Below are 19,609 nucleotides of genomic sequence, written 5' to 3' on the forward strand. Positions count from 1 at the left end.
TTACAAAAGTCCATAAATAAATTAAATTTTTATTATTTTATGTTATTATAACATTAAATAGACGGTCCGCCTTACATAGGAGTAACAATAATATGCTGCTTTCCAATATCGCCCCACATTCCATCACGCCTGTTTAGAACTACAAAATAGTATTTGTTGGTATTTGTGTTCACGCTACAGCACGGCGTCCAACTAAAGTCTGATTTATTAGAATTATCATTAGCACACTTCAGCATCAAGCGTGCCGACACCCCATACAAAACACAAGTTAGATGCAAAAGGTACTAAGATATTGCCTACATTACATTTTATGACTTAACCTCCTGAAGTGGCGTTAGTTTTTGTTGACGCTCACGCTTGCTCTAGTCGCTTGTTCCGTACAAAATGATACATACGGTACCAGTACCTTTCACCCATGAGCCCAATAGTTCACTTGATTCAACGAGGTCAGAGGTCAACATGATAGATTTCGCTTGTAATATGGTATTCCATTATAATAACAGACGACGCTTACCAATGCGATCTGAAGGTCATGTTTATTGATCTACTACTATTGGTCAATTTATTGATATTTAATGTTAGCATAAACTTTTTGATGACATAATCAACGATAGCGTACGAACAATCGAGGGAATATTTTCAAAAGAATAACTCTTATCGATATTTTATGAACATAATGTAAATATTTACAACAGCGAAAAATACATGGAAAAGTCCATAATTAGCGTACTTCGCGTTTACAATATAAATACGGATCCTGTGTCTTTTTCTATTCTGTGTTTACTCGTTAATATTGGGGCATTACAAAAAATATTTTTTATTTCCATAAAGAAAAATCTGTTGTGAGAAATAGATGGCAAACAAAAATTGTAGAAACAATATTTTTGGATATTTTCCAAGTTTGCATTGCAGTGCATTGAGAAAAAGCAAGAATTTAACAAATTTTTTGAAGAATTTCAGGTGGCGAGCAAATGATAGGTGCTGCTTCAAATGGAATTTTCTAGTTTGCTTTCCCGTTTCAGAGGTAGCGAGTGCCTCCTATGCAAATATGCTGAGTTATACGACGTGGCTAGCGGGCCCTACAAATTTGATTGTTGATAAGTCCGGGTTGATGACCCTGCGCGCACGACTGACTCAGAGATTTTGCTCGAATCGACGCGATGGCGGAAATATTGAATGGAGTAGTTATGGTGTCTCTGGAACCATGGCTTATATGTAAAATTTCTTAAAACATAAATATATGTTTCAGTAATAATGTTAAGAAATTCTTCTGTGTTGGTTATTCATCGTCGCCAGTGAAAACCTCGCATACGCGTTTCCACATTCTTCGTTTTTACTGATTTTTGTTGAAGGAAAACTTATAAACTTCTTGCTCAAATATATTATTAAAGAAATATAGTACCTGAAAGAAGTATAATTTAACTAATTAAAATGCTAATTACAAACATTATTGCGTTTACTACATTTTACTTTACATTTTTATCTACATCCCGAAAAATTACATAGACATCACTTACCAGGTATTCACTATGACGTTATCTAGTTTTTAATAAGCGATCCTCAAAAACGTTATTAAAAAAAATCGCCAGAGTATTTCAAAGTACCTAAGTCAATATTTTGTTACAGTAGAGTCGTAATTCTTGCGACCAAGTTAATTTTTTTTATTATTATGTTAGCCTCATGAAGTTTAGTAAACAATAGCGCACAGAACAAAGACCCATAAGAAACCATAACTGACGTCAAGAATACTTTAAGCATTGGTTTAAACTTACGAATGCCAAAATTGTACGCGTTACCGGAGAATTCCTTTGGCAAACTCTCAAAATACTGACTTAAATGGTATGAAAACTTTAGTGGAGCCGCAATGCAAATTGAGGTGCAAAACCTGCAATTTAGTATTCTGCCTTTCTGTAAAATTCTATAAAATTACAATCTAGAAATTTGCCGCAGTTCACAGTCATACCATATTCAACTTCAAACAACGCATATGTGAGCTGGAGGTCCTACTAGGAAACCACGGCCCATATAGATAAGACCAACCACAAAATGCAAACACCGCACTGTTTACCGGAATACCTACCCGCCTACTGTATCTTAACAAAATGGCTGATAATGTTTTAATAATATTTTACAACCTATGCCTATCTTAAGCAAATGGACGTTTGTTTGTAGTGTTGACTTCCTAAACCAGTTTACGAAATCTAAATAGATAGAGGACATTCATTCGAAGTTGTTGAACTTGATCAAATTATAAGATTGAAGTCGATTCTTCGTGACAATTCCACGACGACGGTTCCGAAAAGATCCGATAATGAATTTTGCCAAAATGAGCTCGCTGTGCCACTCCTTTTTAACGCATCAGCCAATTTACGAAGGTAGAGATAAAAACTGCATTAAACTGTACGTTTTTTGCGATTCTACACGTAATCGGGGGTGTATAAAAACTGTAATGTCCGCAATACTGTCAGGTTAAATAAGCTTTACGGTCTCATTTCCGAAAACGTAACAGTGCAGTCTCACGCAGCGTCACCGGCCACGCACAACGCTCTCTTCGTGCTCGGAATAACAATCGAACCGTGGGAACCTGCACTTAAACGCCTCAATTATGAAACGCAAACACCGCCAATACAACAGAGGATTTTTCACCTCTAAAGCTAAGTAACTTAACCAAATAATATCCCCTGAATAACTAACCTACCGTGTGAATTGTTAACGGTTGTTGCATCACACCAGCACGGCAACCAATTCCACTCAGTGCTGACATTTTACTTACACGTTCTCCAAGTAAATGCTAAGACATTGTGTAATTATTATTGAATACGCGAAATTCTTACGATATACGTAATTTGAAAGTTGAGAAATTAAGAAGTATATTAACGCGTGTTGATGAGGCAAAAATAAACCGACCTCAAAAATTAGGAACTATATCTATTTGCCAAGTATTATTGAAATCGATTACCGGAAAGTGCGCGAAACTGGATTCATCCCCTAGTTTGCCACCCTTAGAGGTGGAATATTTTCTTCAAATTTAAATGGAACCAATACTGTGGTACCCTTTTTCCAACAAAAAAGAATCCTCAAAGTCCGTTCACAAAAATAACCGCGCAACATACATACCAAAAAAAAGCAGTCGAATTGAGAACCTCCTCCTTTTATGAAGTCGGTTAAAAAGATGTGAATCAAGATCGTAGCAAGTGAAAAGTCGTGGACTCGGTATACCCCAATCGAAAAATGGGTCGAAAAGGGCTTGAAGTGTACGTACCTATGTAAAAACAAAGAAATTTAACACAGCATTTTAAAATGTGCACTTACTTATCCAACTAATATTATAAATGCAAAAATGTGCTACATTTTCGCGCCTAAACAATACAGGTACTACATATATATAGCTGAACGAATACAGATGAATTTTGGTATAGATATACATACATAGGACCTAGTAGAAGGATATAGGCTACTTTTGTCACAAAAACAATCTTAAAGGGGGTGAAATAGGGGATAAGTTTGTATGGAGAACCTATAAAACTATGACATTTAGTATATAATACATTAGGCTACTCGAAGGACTTATTCTACGCAGACGCAGGCGCAGTCGCGAGTACCAGCTGGTAATAAAGAAAAGTATTTTCAACACAAGCAGACTCATGTATATAAGTTGCAAATCTCTCATCTAAAAATATTAATTTACTTGTTGTTCATCTAAAAGTATACTGAGATGGTTATATAATTTGTAAAAACTTTTCAAAATAATTCACATTCACATTTTTACATTTACAAAAAAGAATCTAGAAAGTAACAAAAACATGTGGTTTTATTATTCTAAAACTAGACGCTAACACTAAATAAAAATATTAACGTTATTGAATTTGGTAGAACTTCCACTTGTACAAACATGTAACTATAAAATTAAAAATGAATTTGCAATTAATCGACATTTAGAATTGTTCATAAATTTAAAAAATCAAAGTCAAGATTAAATTAAATAATATTTTTTTAGGTATATTCAACTAAAATGATAAATATTAAAAAACATTCACTATGTATAGCAAATTCCTTTTTATCAAGTTTATTATTTATGTGTAATAATAACAAGTTGAAAATATATTGTGATGAGTATTTGCTGTTTCCTGAGATTATGTTACATATTGTAATGTGTGCATGCTTTGATGAAAAAATCCATAACATTGTGAGAACAATGAGTTGAAATAACACCACCTTCCATCCTTTTGGATCTTAAGCAGTATTACACTTTAGGAGTCAACAATATTTTAGCTGTAGTTTGTAAATATGTTTACTATTTACCCAACCAACGTAAATTTTGCTTTAGTCACTTCAATGTTCGGTGTCCAAATTACAGCTACAAATTTGCGATTATGCATACAATTCACGTCCTTTTCTCATCGGGGTAGGCAGAGACCACAGCCTAACACTAATCAGAACACTCTTTAAAAAAAATTAATATATGATAGCACTTAATAAGGCAATTTTTCTTATGAGTTAGCTCTTGCTTTAAGTTACTTACTTACTTACTTAGCTCTTGTTTTAAGAACTTTTTAACAAACTTTTATTCATTTTTTTTATTTCTTCTTAATGACTAATAATACTCGTTCAAGCAGAATGTAAATGTTCTTTTTTTTTAATTCGAACACAAATTTTCATGCTTACATATATTTTATCAATGATTGGTGATTTGAAATACCAAATACATTGCCACAATAATTAATATGCAAGTCCATTATGGTTTGTTAGGAATTCCAATTAGCAAATTATAATTTTCAGAACCAGTTTACAGTTCGACTCTTATATGCTTTGCGTATGTAGTAATGAGGTTTAGTTGGACAAGATTTTGTCAAAATTCTGACTAAAGATTAGAGACACGATAATGATAAACAGCTGTAATTGAAAAAAGGAATAACAATAGCAAACAGTCGGTAAGATATAGAAGACACTCACCTCACTGAAGGCCATCACTCCCGCCGGGGCTCTTTCTCAGTCCGACCTTCTCAATTTACCTACTTATCACGTTCTATCAAAACAAATAGTTCACGCTTTTGTTTCCCAACATTGAAGACAGTCCCGACATCTAACATCCCCACGGCACAAATACATCTGAACTGTGTAAATTCACTCACTGCGCAAGAACAAAATTTTAATTTTGACTAAAACGAAAACACCTGACCGAATCACAAATCACTGAAAAAACCAACATTCCTCAGGTGGGTTAGATGCACATCTAACTGCGACACTTTATAGTACTTTAAACACTACACTTCATAAAGATTTATTCACAATTATTTGATTTACGAGACCATTACGAAACAGAAGTTCGAAAAATTACTTCAAATGTGTGAGTTATCACGGAAAGAACTATCAAACGGAGATGAACTCGCCATCTTGCTTTCATGTCACAATCGGTCGCGCCAACATTCAGAATCAATACTACAAGTTTGCCGTCATTCTGTCAAGTTTACCAATATAACCACGTTTAGTGTGAAGTTCGTATAAAGGCATTTCCGTGTTTAATTTCTCCTTGTTTCTCCTTAGTCACAAATTTTTGAACGAAAAGTAAATTAAATAAATAAAATTATTATAGCATTGTAAGTCAATGATAGCAATGTACAAACTGTTTCAACAAAACCAACCAGAAAAAAAAATTTGCATTATCATAACGCCACCGGAAAAACGATGTGCTTTCGGTTGTACCAACTGTACGACGGATCTTTTAAAGTTAAGCGCGAAGGCGGTCACAGTGTGAAAGTTTTACTACGATATCATTAAATCGAAGTTAACACCTTCAAGCATGTATTATTTGCTTTAACTACAAAGTAAATCTTCCTAAAAAACAATAACTTGCTGGTCAACCACACTAAATCGTAGTTTCAAACTAGGGACTTCATTTTATAGTAATTATATAGTACCTAGGTACTAAAGCAACGGACCCAAAACTTCCAGACCAGAACCAATCTAGAAAAGTTCATATTGGTCCTACTGGAAATTGAACTTCGGAACACGTAAAGAATATAATATTGGACTAGTAGTACGTACATAGATATCTTTGAATATTGGCATTATTGGCAGGCTGAGATTTGCAAAACGAATTTTGACTTTGTCTAAGCAAAAATGACGAGCTGAGCAAGTTTTTGGTATTTACAAAACCAACCTTGTCCAAGTTTAAGCAAGAAATTACGGTATAAACTCAAAATTTAATTTAATTTCTTGCTTAGACTTAGGCAGAGATCATTTTGTAAATACGAAAAACTTGCTTACTTAACTCGCCATTTTTTCTTTGTCTAAGTCACAGGTCGTTTTATGAATCTCAGCCTAAAAGTATCTTCACAAGGCCTGTAAAATCACAGGTCGCCAAGCGCCTCACGCATATTTGCTACAGCGCCTTGCACCACAGAGACAAATCCGGGTCTGGTCAAATCTGGCGCCAACCCACAAAGGTGTGTGTCGCGAATTTTACTCTGGTTTGAGCTGCATTTAATATACTAACACATGGCGGATCCGCAGGCCCTTACAGGCGAGTCCGCATCGAGACGGGCTACACACTTCCCACAACGGGTCGGCGAGATATGGTGCGGCGCGGCGCGACCCTGAAACCCGTGAAATCACGAGCCGTGTGAAGCCACTTTTAAATAAAATGTGAAAGAAGTGAAATAGACACGGATTTACCCACTAGCATTACGCCAACAATTTGGTGGACTATTGCTGGTGCCAGAGGTCAGTAAGTGCGATTGTATGATTAAGGAGAAGGTATATGTCGTGGCTAGCAAATGGGACCCTTAATCTTCCACTTTATACTTTTGTATCAGCCATAAGCCACCGCATCGCTTCGGCAGGCCACAGTCCTAGTCATTTAAAAAGGCCCTAGTGAGTATAAATAATACATATCATTGCCAATCCAATGTCATTTCGTAATTAAAACCCTTATATTATGCGTTTTTATTTCATCCAGAAGCTATAATATACTAGATACTACTACGGTTACTAGATAGTACCCGTAATCTTTTTCCATCCTCTAAGCCCGTAATAGATGAAAGAATGACAGCTGTATAAACTTTAAAGGATGGAAAAAATTAAAGCAAATAATATAAACCATTTTTTTTTCATATAAGTATTATCACTAAGCGCCCAGTTACACGAGGAAAACGTTTTCGCGCGGTCGCATCACGGAAACCACGCCTTCATGTATGTACATTAATATCGAATCTGAATTCTATTTACTAGACAGCAACATTTTAATTCCTCTGAATAATATGACGGCGCGGGCCGCCGTGTTGACCACATTCAAACCGGGGGTCTACTCTCGATCTCCGTGCGACATCCGTCCGAAACAATTACTGCCAAATAAACAATACTTGACCAAATGAAAAGACGCGTGATGCGAATGAAGCTTCATACTGGATAACTTGTCTTTTAATTTTGTCGAATATTACTTATTTGACAGTAATTGTTTCGGACGGATGTCGGACGGAGATCGAGAGTAGACCCCCAGTCTCGCCGCGTGCCCGGGACGCTCATTTAAGTTAAAACGTAAAAGTCAAATAAATAGAACGTATTTTGCCATGACACGCGCACGCGGTCTCCAACGCGATCTCCGCTCGATGACCGCGCTCGATGAAATTCGTGTCGAATTTAATGCGCCCTAACAAGTTAGGCTGTTTTGTATAAAAGAGTCCGAAAATCAATTACAAAGAGTTAACGATCACTGACACTTTAAAAATTGTCTTTGACCATCGGAACCAAAAATGTCTGAAAATTAACAGTTCTCCCATTTTTTTCTATAATTTTATTTTTTTATGGACGCTATTGCGTTTATTTTAACCTAGTTTTACCAAGTAGTGACCTCGCTACCAAGGTACGAGCAATTTGGATTTATTAATTTCCGTGTGCAGGTACATTGCTCTGCACGACTTGCGAAGGACAGTACATTTGGTAAATGACGTCACACGTACAGGTGCCAGGCGGAGATGCGCACGGAAGCCTCGTTGATAACCAAGGAACTCGATTTAGGTTAAAAGTAGGTTATTGCACTACAGAGTCTATATTTAGCAGTCAGTCCAAGATTCGCTTTTGAACAGTACAGACGTATGATCTAGGATATAAGAAATCGACAATGGTGGTTGTATTTGACGAAGTCTGTTGCAGGATTCCGGAGAGTAGTACCCAAGACTCATGGCTGTAACGATGGAGCTCGAAGAAAGCGTCTCAGACTCGAAAATAGAGAAAGATAGCAGTTCTAAAAAGGAACTTAGGCCTTCGAGTGCTGTATCGCTCTCAAAATCGGAACATGGACCAGGTGCGACCAAATTCTCCTTCCTTTAATAAATGCACTGAACATGCTACATTACTCAATTTATTTTTGTAGAGGTAAGTATATAAAACAATATATTTTAAAAAATCCTTAAGAAATAAATTTTCAGTCGGGTAAATCCTCACACACACACAATCATTCTTTACGTTCATATTTCACAGTACGTACTAGGTAGTTGTTGGTGGAGCGGGCTTTCCGCACCTGGATGGCGCTTGTGACGCCAGTTTAATGTGATCTCCAATACTATTATCCTAACGTGGGACCTTCATTATAGAAACATCTCCATCGGCTGAACAATTGAAACAGTACAAATCATGGGTGAGCAACGAAAGGTGGAACGAACTAAAGAAGATCGCTGATAGTGCTATGAAGGAGCACAAAGTTTTCATGATTAAAGGTGGAGGATTCCCTGCGATCCGTCGGGCACTGGTCGAGAGAGGGTGGCTCGAGAAATATGAATCACATAAGGTCAGTTCATGTACACTCATCTAAGAATAATTTAGCTAAAGTTATCGGATATTGTATAAAAATATATAAAGTTATTTATGTTTTATTCAATGATTCTTATGAATTTCCCTCTCTTTTGTCTAAGCCTCACAACGTAAGAAAGCCTAGTATACCCGAAAGGGAGGTAAGACACCGGCTTAATTATAATTTCCAACTAACTACTTTAATTCATGGCGGAAGTCCATTACATTCACAATTTCATGTCGTGCAGCACCAAATTCATTTTATTAGCTGTTCGGCTTACCTTTTTTATTACACGGTTTTCTTATGGAACTTGTGTCTGACAAGTTTTATTGTATTTGTATGCGTGCACTACGTTTTTTATAATTTATCTTATACCTAATTGTTCACCGTTGACATTAAGCAAGACAAAGATCTAAATACAATACGTAAGTATGTAAGAAGTGAATATATATATATATATTTTATATTCATATATATCTCTTCTGCTAGCTTACCAATTTCATCATCGTCGTCAAAATCATCGTCACATCATTCTTAAAACATTTCAGATTAAACCAAGACGAAGCAAGCACATTCCCATATATGTACATATATAACACTAATACAAGCTGCGATTATTGTCATTTTTAAGGCGCGGCATCCTCCATTAAATTTGGACCCAAAGAAAGCAACAGGCAAAGAACTGTCAAGAGTAGAAAGGATGATACTTTACAAATTTATGGAGCACCACTCAGTTGATTTTCTTTGGACAACCAAGAGAGACAGATATGATTGGCTGCTTAGCAATAAAGAAGTCGTCATTAGCAGGTACAGTTAGTCCACTATTAAAATTTACATGATGCTTAATTTACGAAATCTTGATCTACGATGGAAAATTCTCTTTTTCACAGATTTTGCCGTTCGATTTTCACTACCAAAGAAGGTCTTACAGCTTCCTTAACACAAATGCACTGGTATACAGATCCAGGTGTTGCTTTAACCAAATTTCCTCGTTCCTACAATATTCATAACTCTGATAGCCTCGAAGAATTCATAGATGATTTTAGAATCACAGCTTGTATCAGCATCTTGAAATGGCTGACTAATACAATGGCGATAAACGGCGATCAGTGCTTAGTAACACCTCAAGGCAAAGTTCCATTTTCTGCTATTGATTTTGCAGTTAACAGGTTAAATGAGTACGTTTCTTTTTACACTCATAGGGATATTGATGACTCAGAAGATCAATCTCAACACGTGTGGGAGCATGAGTGGGATCAATTCCTCACTCATCATTATCTTTTAGTGCACGAGAAAGCAAAGTTTATGGATGACAAGAACCTCAACATTAGGTACACCTGACTGCAAAAAGCATGGACATGCCTAGCGAATAAGCGTCAAGTTTCTCTACATTCTACAAATATTTTAAGATAAAAATTGTAAATGAAACATTTTTTTCGGTTACACAAACAAACTAAGAGTCCGGGCTGTTAAAATTTTTCTACAACTGGCTAAAAAATTATAAAAATTATACTTTAACAGAAACTAGCACTTTCTTCATATAAATTTAATTTTTTATTCATCCAAATTTAATTACAAAGATAATTATTTCTATAGCCACGTAAAGGTATAGTTAGGATTTTTTTCAGATTGATTATTTAAATTATTGATTATTTTTTCGGTTTATCTACTTACCTACTATGAAGTATTTTACCCGACGAATCTTTTTATTGCTACGGAATTACTTTACCTTTTGAATTATTTTGATATTGCGCTGCAATAAATTTATTCTTATTCCCTGGGGATGCCCATGCGCTTTTTATCAGACAATGGTACTTTCTCAGAATTTATATTTAAAATTTTTCACCCTCTACACTTTTCAAAATATTCATTTAATCTTTGTTGATACAATTTTACAAAGTCAAATATTTAACAATGAACACACAATTAGTTAATTGTTTCTCAACTGCATTAAATAATACCTGATCATGCTTGACACTTTGGACTTTTTGTTATTCTAATCGCAAGCGTCCAATCTTTGAGTTATAGAGTCAAATTTAGGGTCGTATTCTAGAACTCTACTCAATACTCAAGTCAGGACTTGAGTATTGCAGTGAGCACTGAAAATCACTCAAACCATTGCCATTAGGGTCGTATTTCCAGTGCTTGAAGTCATACTCAAGTGTGCTCAAGTCCTGACTTGAACATTGATTAGAGTTCTCGAATACGACCCACAGGGTCGTATTCTAGAACTCTACTCAATGCTTAAGTCAGGATTGCACTGGAAACACAAGCACTGGAAATACGACCCTAATGGCAGGGACTTGAGTATGATTTCGAGTGCTTTAAACCATACTCAAATCCTGACTTGAGCATTGAGTAGAGTTTTAGAACACGACCCTTAAAGTGTCAAGTTTGACATGCTTTTGGTCCTGTATATCTATCAACCCAAGTCCTGTCTAGGGAAAATTTCGGTAACTGTATTTATTTATTGAATTATGTACTTTTCTAAGCAAACGGTAGCCTGTAGGCAGGCATATAAACACAATAGTACATCCTTATGAAAAACGTCAAGGAAAAAGCAGCTTCTACATTATTCACATGACTTTCTTTCAGGTTACTAGAAAGAAAAGCGGCTAAAATTTTAGGAACTATGACCAAGTACTGGCCCCAAATAGATATTGACGGTGTTCTGAACATATGGATTGTGAAGCCCGGCAACAAATGTCGCGGCCGGGGCATTCAACTCATGAACAACATCAAAGACATAATAGGGCTGATTAATGTACCTGCGCAGAAAACTAGATACGTTGTACAGAAATATATTGGTAATTTATGTTCTTAATATTAATGCAATGGTTATATGTTATTTTGTAGTAAATCCTGTTATAATTTTTTATAAGTCATGGTTGTTAATACCAAAGGCGAGAATAGATGCAACTTAAAATATATTAGATAATTTACCTTTTCCTACTTTCCAACTGACTTTATCGAATGTTTTTTAAACTGTATATTATACAATTTAATTGTTTTCACAGAAAACCCCCTAGTTATATACAACACAAAGTTTGATATACGCCAATGGTTCTTAGTCACTAATTGCCAGCCGCTAACAATTTGGATTTACAAGTAAGTTCATAATTAAGGAGATATACACATCTAATTAATAATACTACTAGTAATATATAAAGGTGACAACTTTGGTCGAAAACAGTAACTTTTCATAGCATTTCTTGTTTAATTAAATGGCTTCTATAATTTCCGTCCAAAATTTCAAGCTGCGGTGTTATATCGTGAGACGATAGAGAGATTTCACTGACGTTTTTGTCGTAATTGATGAAATCTAAAAAAAGTATTAATTTAAAGTTTATCAATAATAAAAAAGTTTATTTTTGATAAACTTATAATGATGGAACTGCGAATTTGTCAGTATTTTACAAATAATCCTGTATATGAATATAACTCATTGATAGAACGAGTTTGCCACAAGCTACGGACATAGTATAATTAGACAAGTAGCGTGCATTTACCGCGTATTCGGCCCGTCAATGCTTTTACTTCGCTCGGAACGTAGGGTTGTCACATTATTATTTATTTGTGGACACATCAAAAGTGTCTATGCTACAAATTTTCTAGGATGATCCCTGTGACACTTCACAAAATTTTTCATTTCACTAATTTACGTATTTTATAGATTACTTTTATAAGTCTCGCTTTTAAGTGAATAGCTTTTGTTTAAGCAAATACATAAAATTAAAGTAAAGTAACACCAAAATAGTGAGAAATGAGGAGAGAAACATTTTTATTTTTTCTAAAATTAATTTATTTTTACGACAACAACGTACAAATGTTACTTCATTAAACTGCATTTGCTAGAGATGAGGTACATCGATAAAAAGTTTTCGATAATGAGTAAATATATAGTGCGTACACGAGTTGAACCTATTAGGTAATTAGAGATATGGCATTAAGATTTTAAATCTACATTATGACTCTCCTTTTTATTGAATTATTAATTGAAATGGCATTTGAATTTAGTTGGGGGTTTTATACCTTCAATGCAATACAAAACACTTCATGCACTCCGTAATATTATACAAGGCTGTATAAGAGAAAAACATTGCTTGAAAAATCAATCGACTTACCTCAACCCTGTTACAAACGTCAAATGAAGTGTCACAGAGATCATCCCTGGGTATGGTTTAGGGATCAAAGATATTTTTTAATACTCTATTACTTAAATATACTCTATTAATATTAAATAAAAATATCTATATAAATTTATTAAATTGTTAATCAATTTATTAAATTATTAAATTGACCAAAAGAAATCAATAGTTTAAAAAATGCAAAAGCATGTATTTTTAATTAATTCATATCTTTTGAACGGAATTGTTCGGGGCCAAGGTCAAAGGATGGACTCGTTGTTTATCAAGTAACAATACTGGCTAAACCAATTTTTCACAAATTGATTCCTGAGGCACATTAACCCCTGACAATATCGCCCAAATATGCATTCTTAATTCATTCATATCTTGTGAACTGGGTCAAGGTCATATGAAGTCGCTGACTTTTAGGTAACAATATTGGCTAAACTAACTTTTCACAAACTGATTATTGAGGCACATTACCCCTTTGACAATATCGCCCAAATATGCATTTTTAATTAATTTATATCTTTTGAACGGGGACGGCCGGGGTCAAGGCCAAAGGTCTTGGCTTTCTCACTGACTCTGTATCAACACACAAAAGTTTCAGCCTTACCGTGCAAGACCAAAAAAGTTATGAGGAAAACAAATTTAATTTTCATACATTTGAATTGTACGAACTCGTATTTTTATGACATTAACACGAAAAAAACTTTGACCTAAAGATTCTTCAATGTTTTGATGCCTTTGACAGAACTGTACACAGAACTTAACACTGTCGAAAATGACATTTCATTTTTCGAAAAATCCTACGAAAGGTGAGCTCGTTTTTGCACCCACTGTGCCGTGGGACATAAACCCACATCCATGTTGCACCGTAGCATTAACCATCAGAGCCACGCATCCAGTCACCGAATCGTCAAAATTCCCCTATGTGTTTTTGTTATAGATCTTTGTACTGACTTTTCCGGCATTCGTCGCCGCTAGTAACATCTAGTGAGAAGTTTTTGAATAACCTTCTTATTATTTGATGTATTTTTTTATACACACTGTGCAACTCGAGTTCACCACGAGATTATACGAATCTGTGCGTCCGTTCACGGCACGTGGCGCCGACGGGCGTGCACGAACACAAGCGGCGCTGGAACGTTTGTATGTAGTTACACTACTTGTCTTAATATACTATGTGTGAAATGCTAAACCGAAAATAAATATGTACGTCTGCGATAAATACAATCCCCGACACAATTCGAGCCAACGTGCAAACAATGTTTGATTGATCAAAAACTATATGCAAATTTGAAACTAGAGTACTAGATGTCGTATCCGTAAAAATTCTTGAAAATTTCAATGTGTAAAATCGTTAAAATTTTTTCTTGGGTGATAACAATATTTTTGTACTGTAGCCCTTTAAGAATAAAAAAGGAAAGGTGGCTCGATTTACGTGTCCGGGAGGCGTATATGGCTTTCCGTATACAGTACGTCCTCAAAGGAGAGACGAAGTAGGTACGCTTTTGTAAGGGGCTAAACAACTGAAATACCGTACCCAGTGTGTCTTCTCAAAGCGACGCATTAGATACGCCTTTCCATCTACCGTATAAGTTTAAGCCATAAAAAACCCATATTTAGTACGTCCACTAGCGGATTAATTAAGTACGGCTTTTCGTAAGAAACGCTCGTAAGAAAGCTCTCTGATTCGTCACGTCTCGAGTAATTACTCAAACAAAATATCTGCCATAATATAGAATTTTTGTATTTTTTTAAAATAAGTAGTAATAGTTAAAAGGAATACAATTACAAAATTAATCATTATCAATATTATCGATATCCATATATTTAAACAGTTTTTATCAAATACAAGATAAATTTATTAGGAAAAAACAAGTGCTATTACAGTCTAAAAGAATTTTTCGAAGACAAAAATTAAATGTTATCCATTAAATGTTGTCTATTAGGAAATATACTATAGAAATTAAGTAAGTGATGGTAAGTGTCTACTACACACTTTGAAATTCTCGTCATTCACTCCTTCATACTTCAATAATTGCAAATCACAACTCACAATTTTACTAACTAGAACTGTAAATCGTTCTTCATCCATTTTAAACAATTTTAACTCAAACACAAACGATTTAAATTAGAAATTATGCCGCGATTTACGTAAAAATACATGCAAGATCGAAATGAACTGTGTCACTGCACTCGCGCGAAATCAGTTGTTATTGATATTATTATTTCTGGCCTATTTAGAAACATGGATATTGGCATGTTGTTGTTGTTGGCCAAACATGCAACTAATTAGAGCTTAGAGTTGTCTATTTTGGAGGTGTTTATTGGTAGTGAGGTGAGACGGAGAGAGATAGCTTCCGTGTTTATTATTTGCGTTTTGCACTGTTTACTTAAACAATTAGAGACAATCTCGTTTGAACTACGTATGGCTTTTGAGTTTTTGATTCTCGAATTACTCGACATGACGAATCAGAGACGCTTTTTTTACGAGTGTTTCTTACGAAAACCCGTATCTAATTCGTCCCCTAAAGGACTTACCAAATACGGTTTTTCAATCGCTTAAACTTATGTGGTAGCTGGAATGGCGTACACACATCAAAAAAAGTTTGCGATCAATAGCATAAGCTCCTATAATTCTTTAAATTTAACTTTATCAAGAAAAAATCTATGTTGTATGCTTTCTTTAAATAGGAATACCCTGTTTGAAATTAAAATATAAAACTATTTTTTATTATTTATTTTAAAAAATTGAGCCATTAATCATAATGTAATAGTGATAGAAATTTCATAGAAAGAAAAAGACTGTTTAATTAAACTTAAACAACAATTTATTATTAAAAGGTGTGAATTCAATATAAAATAACTCCTCCCCTGACTCGAATACATTCGAAGATCCTCCTGGGCATGCTGAGGATCAAGTTATCCAGCATTTCCTGGGGTAACCTATCCCATTCTTCAATAGCGGCTTCCCTGAGCTCTGGAACTGTCTGGGGACGTGGCTCACGGTTCCATACTGCTCGTTTAAGAGCATCCCACGCGTGCTCTATTGGGTTTAAGTCGGGCGAGCCGGCAGGCCAGTCTAATCGTGTGATATCGTATTCTTGAAGAGCAGCATTGACTCGTTGAGCTCGATGTGCGGGCGCATTATCATCGACCAGTACAAATTGGTGCCCATGGTTTACTCGGAATGGTCTGACGATATCATCAATAGCAACTGTTTTGTACATGTCTGCTGTCATGAAGCCCCGATACGGGATCAAAGGCGTTCTAGCTCCAATCATAATGCCACCCCAAAAGGACACCGATTTTCCGCCTTGCTGAACTGTTCCAGTGGCAGTTCTTTGTCTTTCACGGTCGCCTGGTCTTCTCCAGACACGGACACGTCGGTTATCTGGATGAGTGCTGATTCGGGATTCGTCAACGAAGAGACAGTTTTGCCAAATGTTTTCGTCCTCACCTTCTTCATTTTGCCGAAGTCTAGCCCACTGCAATCTTCGTTGTTGACGTTGCCGGGAATTGAGCGGAGCTCGCCAAGACCTCCGTGCTCGTAATCCAGCCTGGTGCAAGCAATTGCGAACGGTCTGCGTGCTAACTTCAAGCCCAGAGGCGGCCCTGACTTCTGCTTTTATTTTAGTGGCGTTGATTGTTGGATCACGGGCTGCCACCAATCTAATATAGCGCTTTCGGGAAGCTGTCAAAACAGTTGGGCGACCGCTGCGGGGTCGGTCAGCTAAATTCCCCATTCCGTGATACCTCTGCAACGTAGCCACGACACAGGATTGGGAGATAGCAAGTCTGCGTGCTATTACTCTCGTGGTGTATCCTTCTTCCCTCAAAGTTACTATTCTAGCTCGTAAAACCTCTGATAATCCTCTTGGCATTTTTTCAATCACAACTTTCCGCGAAAAATATCTTGAATCGCTTATAATTGACTAAATCAGATTTCTGAATGAGCGTAAGCTGGGACTGAAAGCCTTTTTATATCAATGAAAAAACAATTGAACGGGGTCATTGTTTTATGTTCTAATTTATTTTTAAATAAAGAATCTAAAAAGAAGAAAAAATCATAATATAATACTACAGTAACAAAAAAGATTTCAGTTTTTCGAAGTGATCGCAAACTTTTTTTGATGTGTGTATCTAATTCGTCACTTCGAGGGGACATACTGTGTAACGGTATTTTAGTTGTTTAGACCCTTTGAAAAGCGTACCGAACTCGTCTCTCCTTGGGGGACGTATTATATACGGGAAGCCATATAGGCGTCCGGGAGTGTACGTGACCCTGAAAAATTTGCCAACACTGGTTCCGGTGGTTAGTCATTACGATTGTTTAGAAGTCTAGCAAAAATTAGTCGCCCCATTACAGATGATTAACAATTTCTGATGTTATGCTTAGTATAAATACATGTGTATCTTATCTTAGTCGTTATCATTGCTTCACTTAACTAATTCAAAATCTGTTGCTTACAGAGATAGTTATTTACGGTTTAGCTCTCAAATATTTAGCTTATCGAATTACCATGAATCTGTTCATTTAACCAATAACGCTGTTCAGTCGAGATACAAAAACAACAATGAAAGGGACAAGGCATTACCCGATGAGAATATGTGGGACTGTATTACTTTTAAAGCTTACCTAAAGTAAGTATACATGTAGAAAAAACTTGATACGTAATAAGGCTTTTGTTCTTAAATATTTTTCCCATTCTTATGAAGACAGATCGGGAAATACGAAATGTGGGACACCAAAATTTACCCTGGGATAAAACAATGCCTGATTGGAGCTATGTTAGCTTGCCAAGAGACTATGGATAAACGACAGAACAGTTTTGAACTGTATGGCGCTGACTTTATGCTGACAGAAGACTTTACTCCTTGGCTTATCGAGATCAATTCCAGTCCAGATTTGGCTCCCACAACTTCCGTCACCGCAAGACTTTGTCCTCAATGTCTTGAAGATGTTATAAAAGGTAAATGTTCCAATTAATTACATTAACAATTTGCATTTATTCTACGTGATATTTATATTAAATATCATCATTATTTTCACTTTTTTACAGTTGTTCTTGATCGACGAGCAAGCCCTGATGCTGATACGGGAACGTTTGAATTAGCCTACAGGCAAATTATTCCCAAAGCACCTGCGTATCTAGGTTTATCTCTGTGCGTTAATGGTAAAAAACTTTTAAAGAAGACCAGAGTGATAAAACATGAATCAAGAGCTATAACTCCAATTGCACCTCGGGTCCCATCTGGAGATTCAATTGCTCCCATACAAAATCATTCGGTTCCACCCGAATACAGTGGCCCTATTATCACAGATTTTTTGTCGTGGTTAAATCCGTATGACGCTTTGCCGATGAATAAGGATGGTCTCGTAATAGGACCTAAGGAATCGCTCACGGTACGCCAAGCAATGACCGTCGTCAAATCAGGTCTTCTACTTAAAAGTGGGCCCAAGAAACGTAAATCATCCGCGCTCTCTTCTAGGAAGCAGCACCGAGGAAGGCGAGAAAAAAATTTAGAGCGTAATCGTCATATCGTTTCTCATTCCTGTTGTCGTCCAGACGAGAACCAGTCCGTCAATCATACTGGAAAATACCGGACGGAATCAGCTTACAAAACTGATAAGCCAAAGCTTGACAGATCGGTCGGTAATAAACGTTGCTATATTGACCCTATTGAGTGGGAAAGAGAAACTGCCAGTATTCTCCGTTCCACTATATCAGTCCAGAATAAGAGCATAAATAGGCCAGAAATTGTTATACCTATGCGACAGACCAAATCTAGTCTCAGTAATTCAAACCATAAATCTGCGTTAGAAGTTAGACCCTTGCAAAATTGTATAGACGATCCTATTAAAAAATTAAGTGCTATAGGCCGAAATATATGCAAATTAAGGGACGAAAACAAAACAAAGAAGGGTATAACATTTTCTAAAAGTTGTACTTCAATTTATGCGCCTTATCGCGTTGTAGTTACACCTTTCAATGATTAAACTTAGTATTTCGATTTTTAGTCGTAACCATTTCGAATTTCGAAAATTGTTCAAACAACGGTGTTCAAAATTGTTAATAAAATAATATACTTGTTTGTGCTGGCACTCTTCGCATTTAGGCTGCTGATACATCAATGTGGCGTCTTCCAATTCCTTAATATCGACTTTGAGAAATCGCTACATCATTGGTGATGTATCGGCCCTTATAGCAATAGGTTACTAAATAAAGCTATACCTAGTCTAGGTGTACGTACTCTTATTTAATAATTCATAATTGTAAATTAAAAATTTTTCCTTCAATCGACTTACAGGGTATAAGTGACAGTGTAGGTACGAAACTAAAACATACACAGTTCATTCTGCTCATGATTTTAACTAAAAACCTTCGAAAATCACCCTGTATCAAACTAACTTAACGTAGTTTATTCACTAGCATTAAGCTGTTAACTCCTTCAAATTTTATTAAATCACTCATTAAATCGTGTTAAAAGTTGCTGATTTAATGTACTTTTATTTCAGATCCTGCCCAACCACGGTGCCCTTTAATCCTTATATTCCTTGGATACCTGTGAATCATGCAGTAGCTCTAAGCTATAAACCCATTTGGAATTACATTTTACCTATATTCTTTTTAAGTATACAATTTTTTTGATATAAAATATTTATACAGACCTTTTTTTAAAACTT

General features: G+C 35.8%; 1 protein-coding gene across 5 annotated transcripts; it reads left to right on the forward strand.

The window, feature by feature from the left end:
• Positions 1-7,757: 7,757 nt before the first annotated feature.
• LOC113236547 (tubulin glycylase 3A-like) lies at positions 7,758-19,606 on the forward strand. Of its 5 annotated transcripts, none has more exons than XM_026472696.1 (12): positions 7,758-7,861; positions 8,152-8,302; positions 8,592-8,785; positions 9,420-9,595; positions 9,679-10,119; positions 11,384-11,595; positions 11,806-11,896; positions 17,395-17,565; positions 17,641-17,894; positions 17,985-18,328; positions 18,415-18,578; positions 19,442-19,606. In XM_026472696.1, the coding sequence occupies exons 2-11, from the start codon at positions 8,179-8,181 to the stop codon at positions 18,454-18,456; spliced, it is 2,049 nt and encodes a 682-aa protein (XP_026328481.1). In that variant the 5' UTR covers positions 7,758-7,861; positions 8,152-8,178; the 3' UTR covers positions 18,457-18,578; positions 19,442-19,606. The 5 variants fall into 5 exon arrangements, with proteins under 5 accessions (XP_026328481.1, XP_026328473.1, XP_026328465.1 ...); XM_026472688.1 differs by having other exon boundaries at positions 7,774-8,023; positions 8,142-8,302; XM_026472680.1 differs by having other exon boundaries at positions 7,774-8,023.
• Positions 19,607-19,609: the final 3 nt, after the last annotated feature.

This window comes from Hyposmocoma kahamanoa, unplaced genomic scaffold, assembly GCF_003589595.1.
Source record: "Hyposmocoma kahamanoa isolate Upper Pololo Valley unplaced genomic scaffold, ASM358959v1 102, whole genome shotgun sequence".
Taxonomy (NCBI): Eukaryota; Metazoa; Arthropoda; class Insecta; order Lepidoptera; family Cosmopterigidae; genus Hyposmocoma; species Hyposmocoma kahamanoa.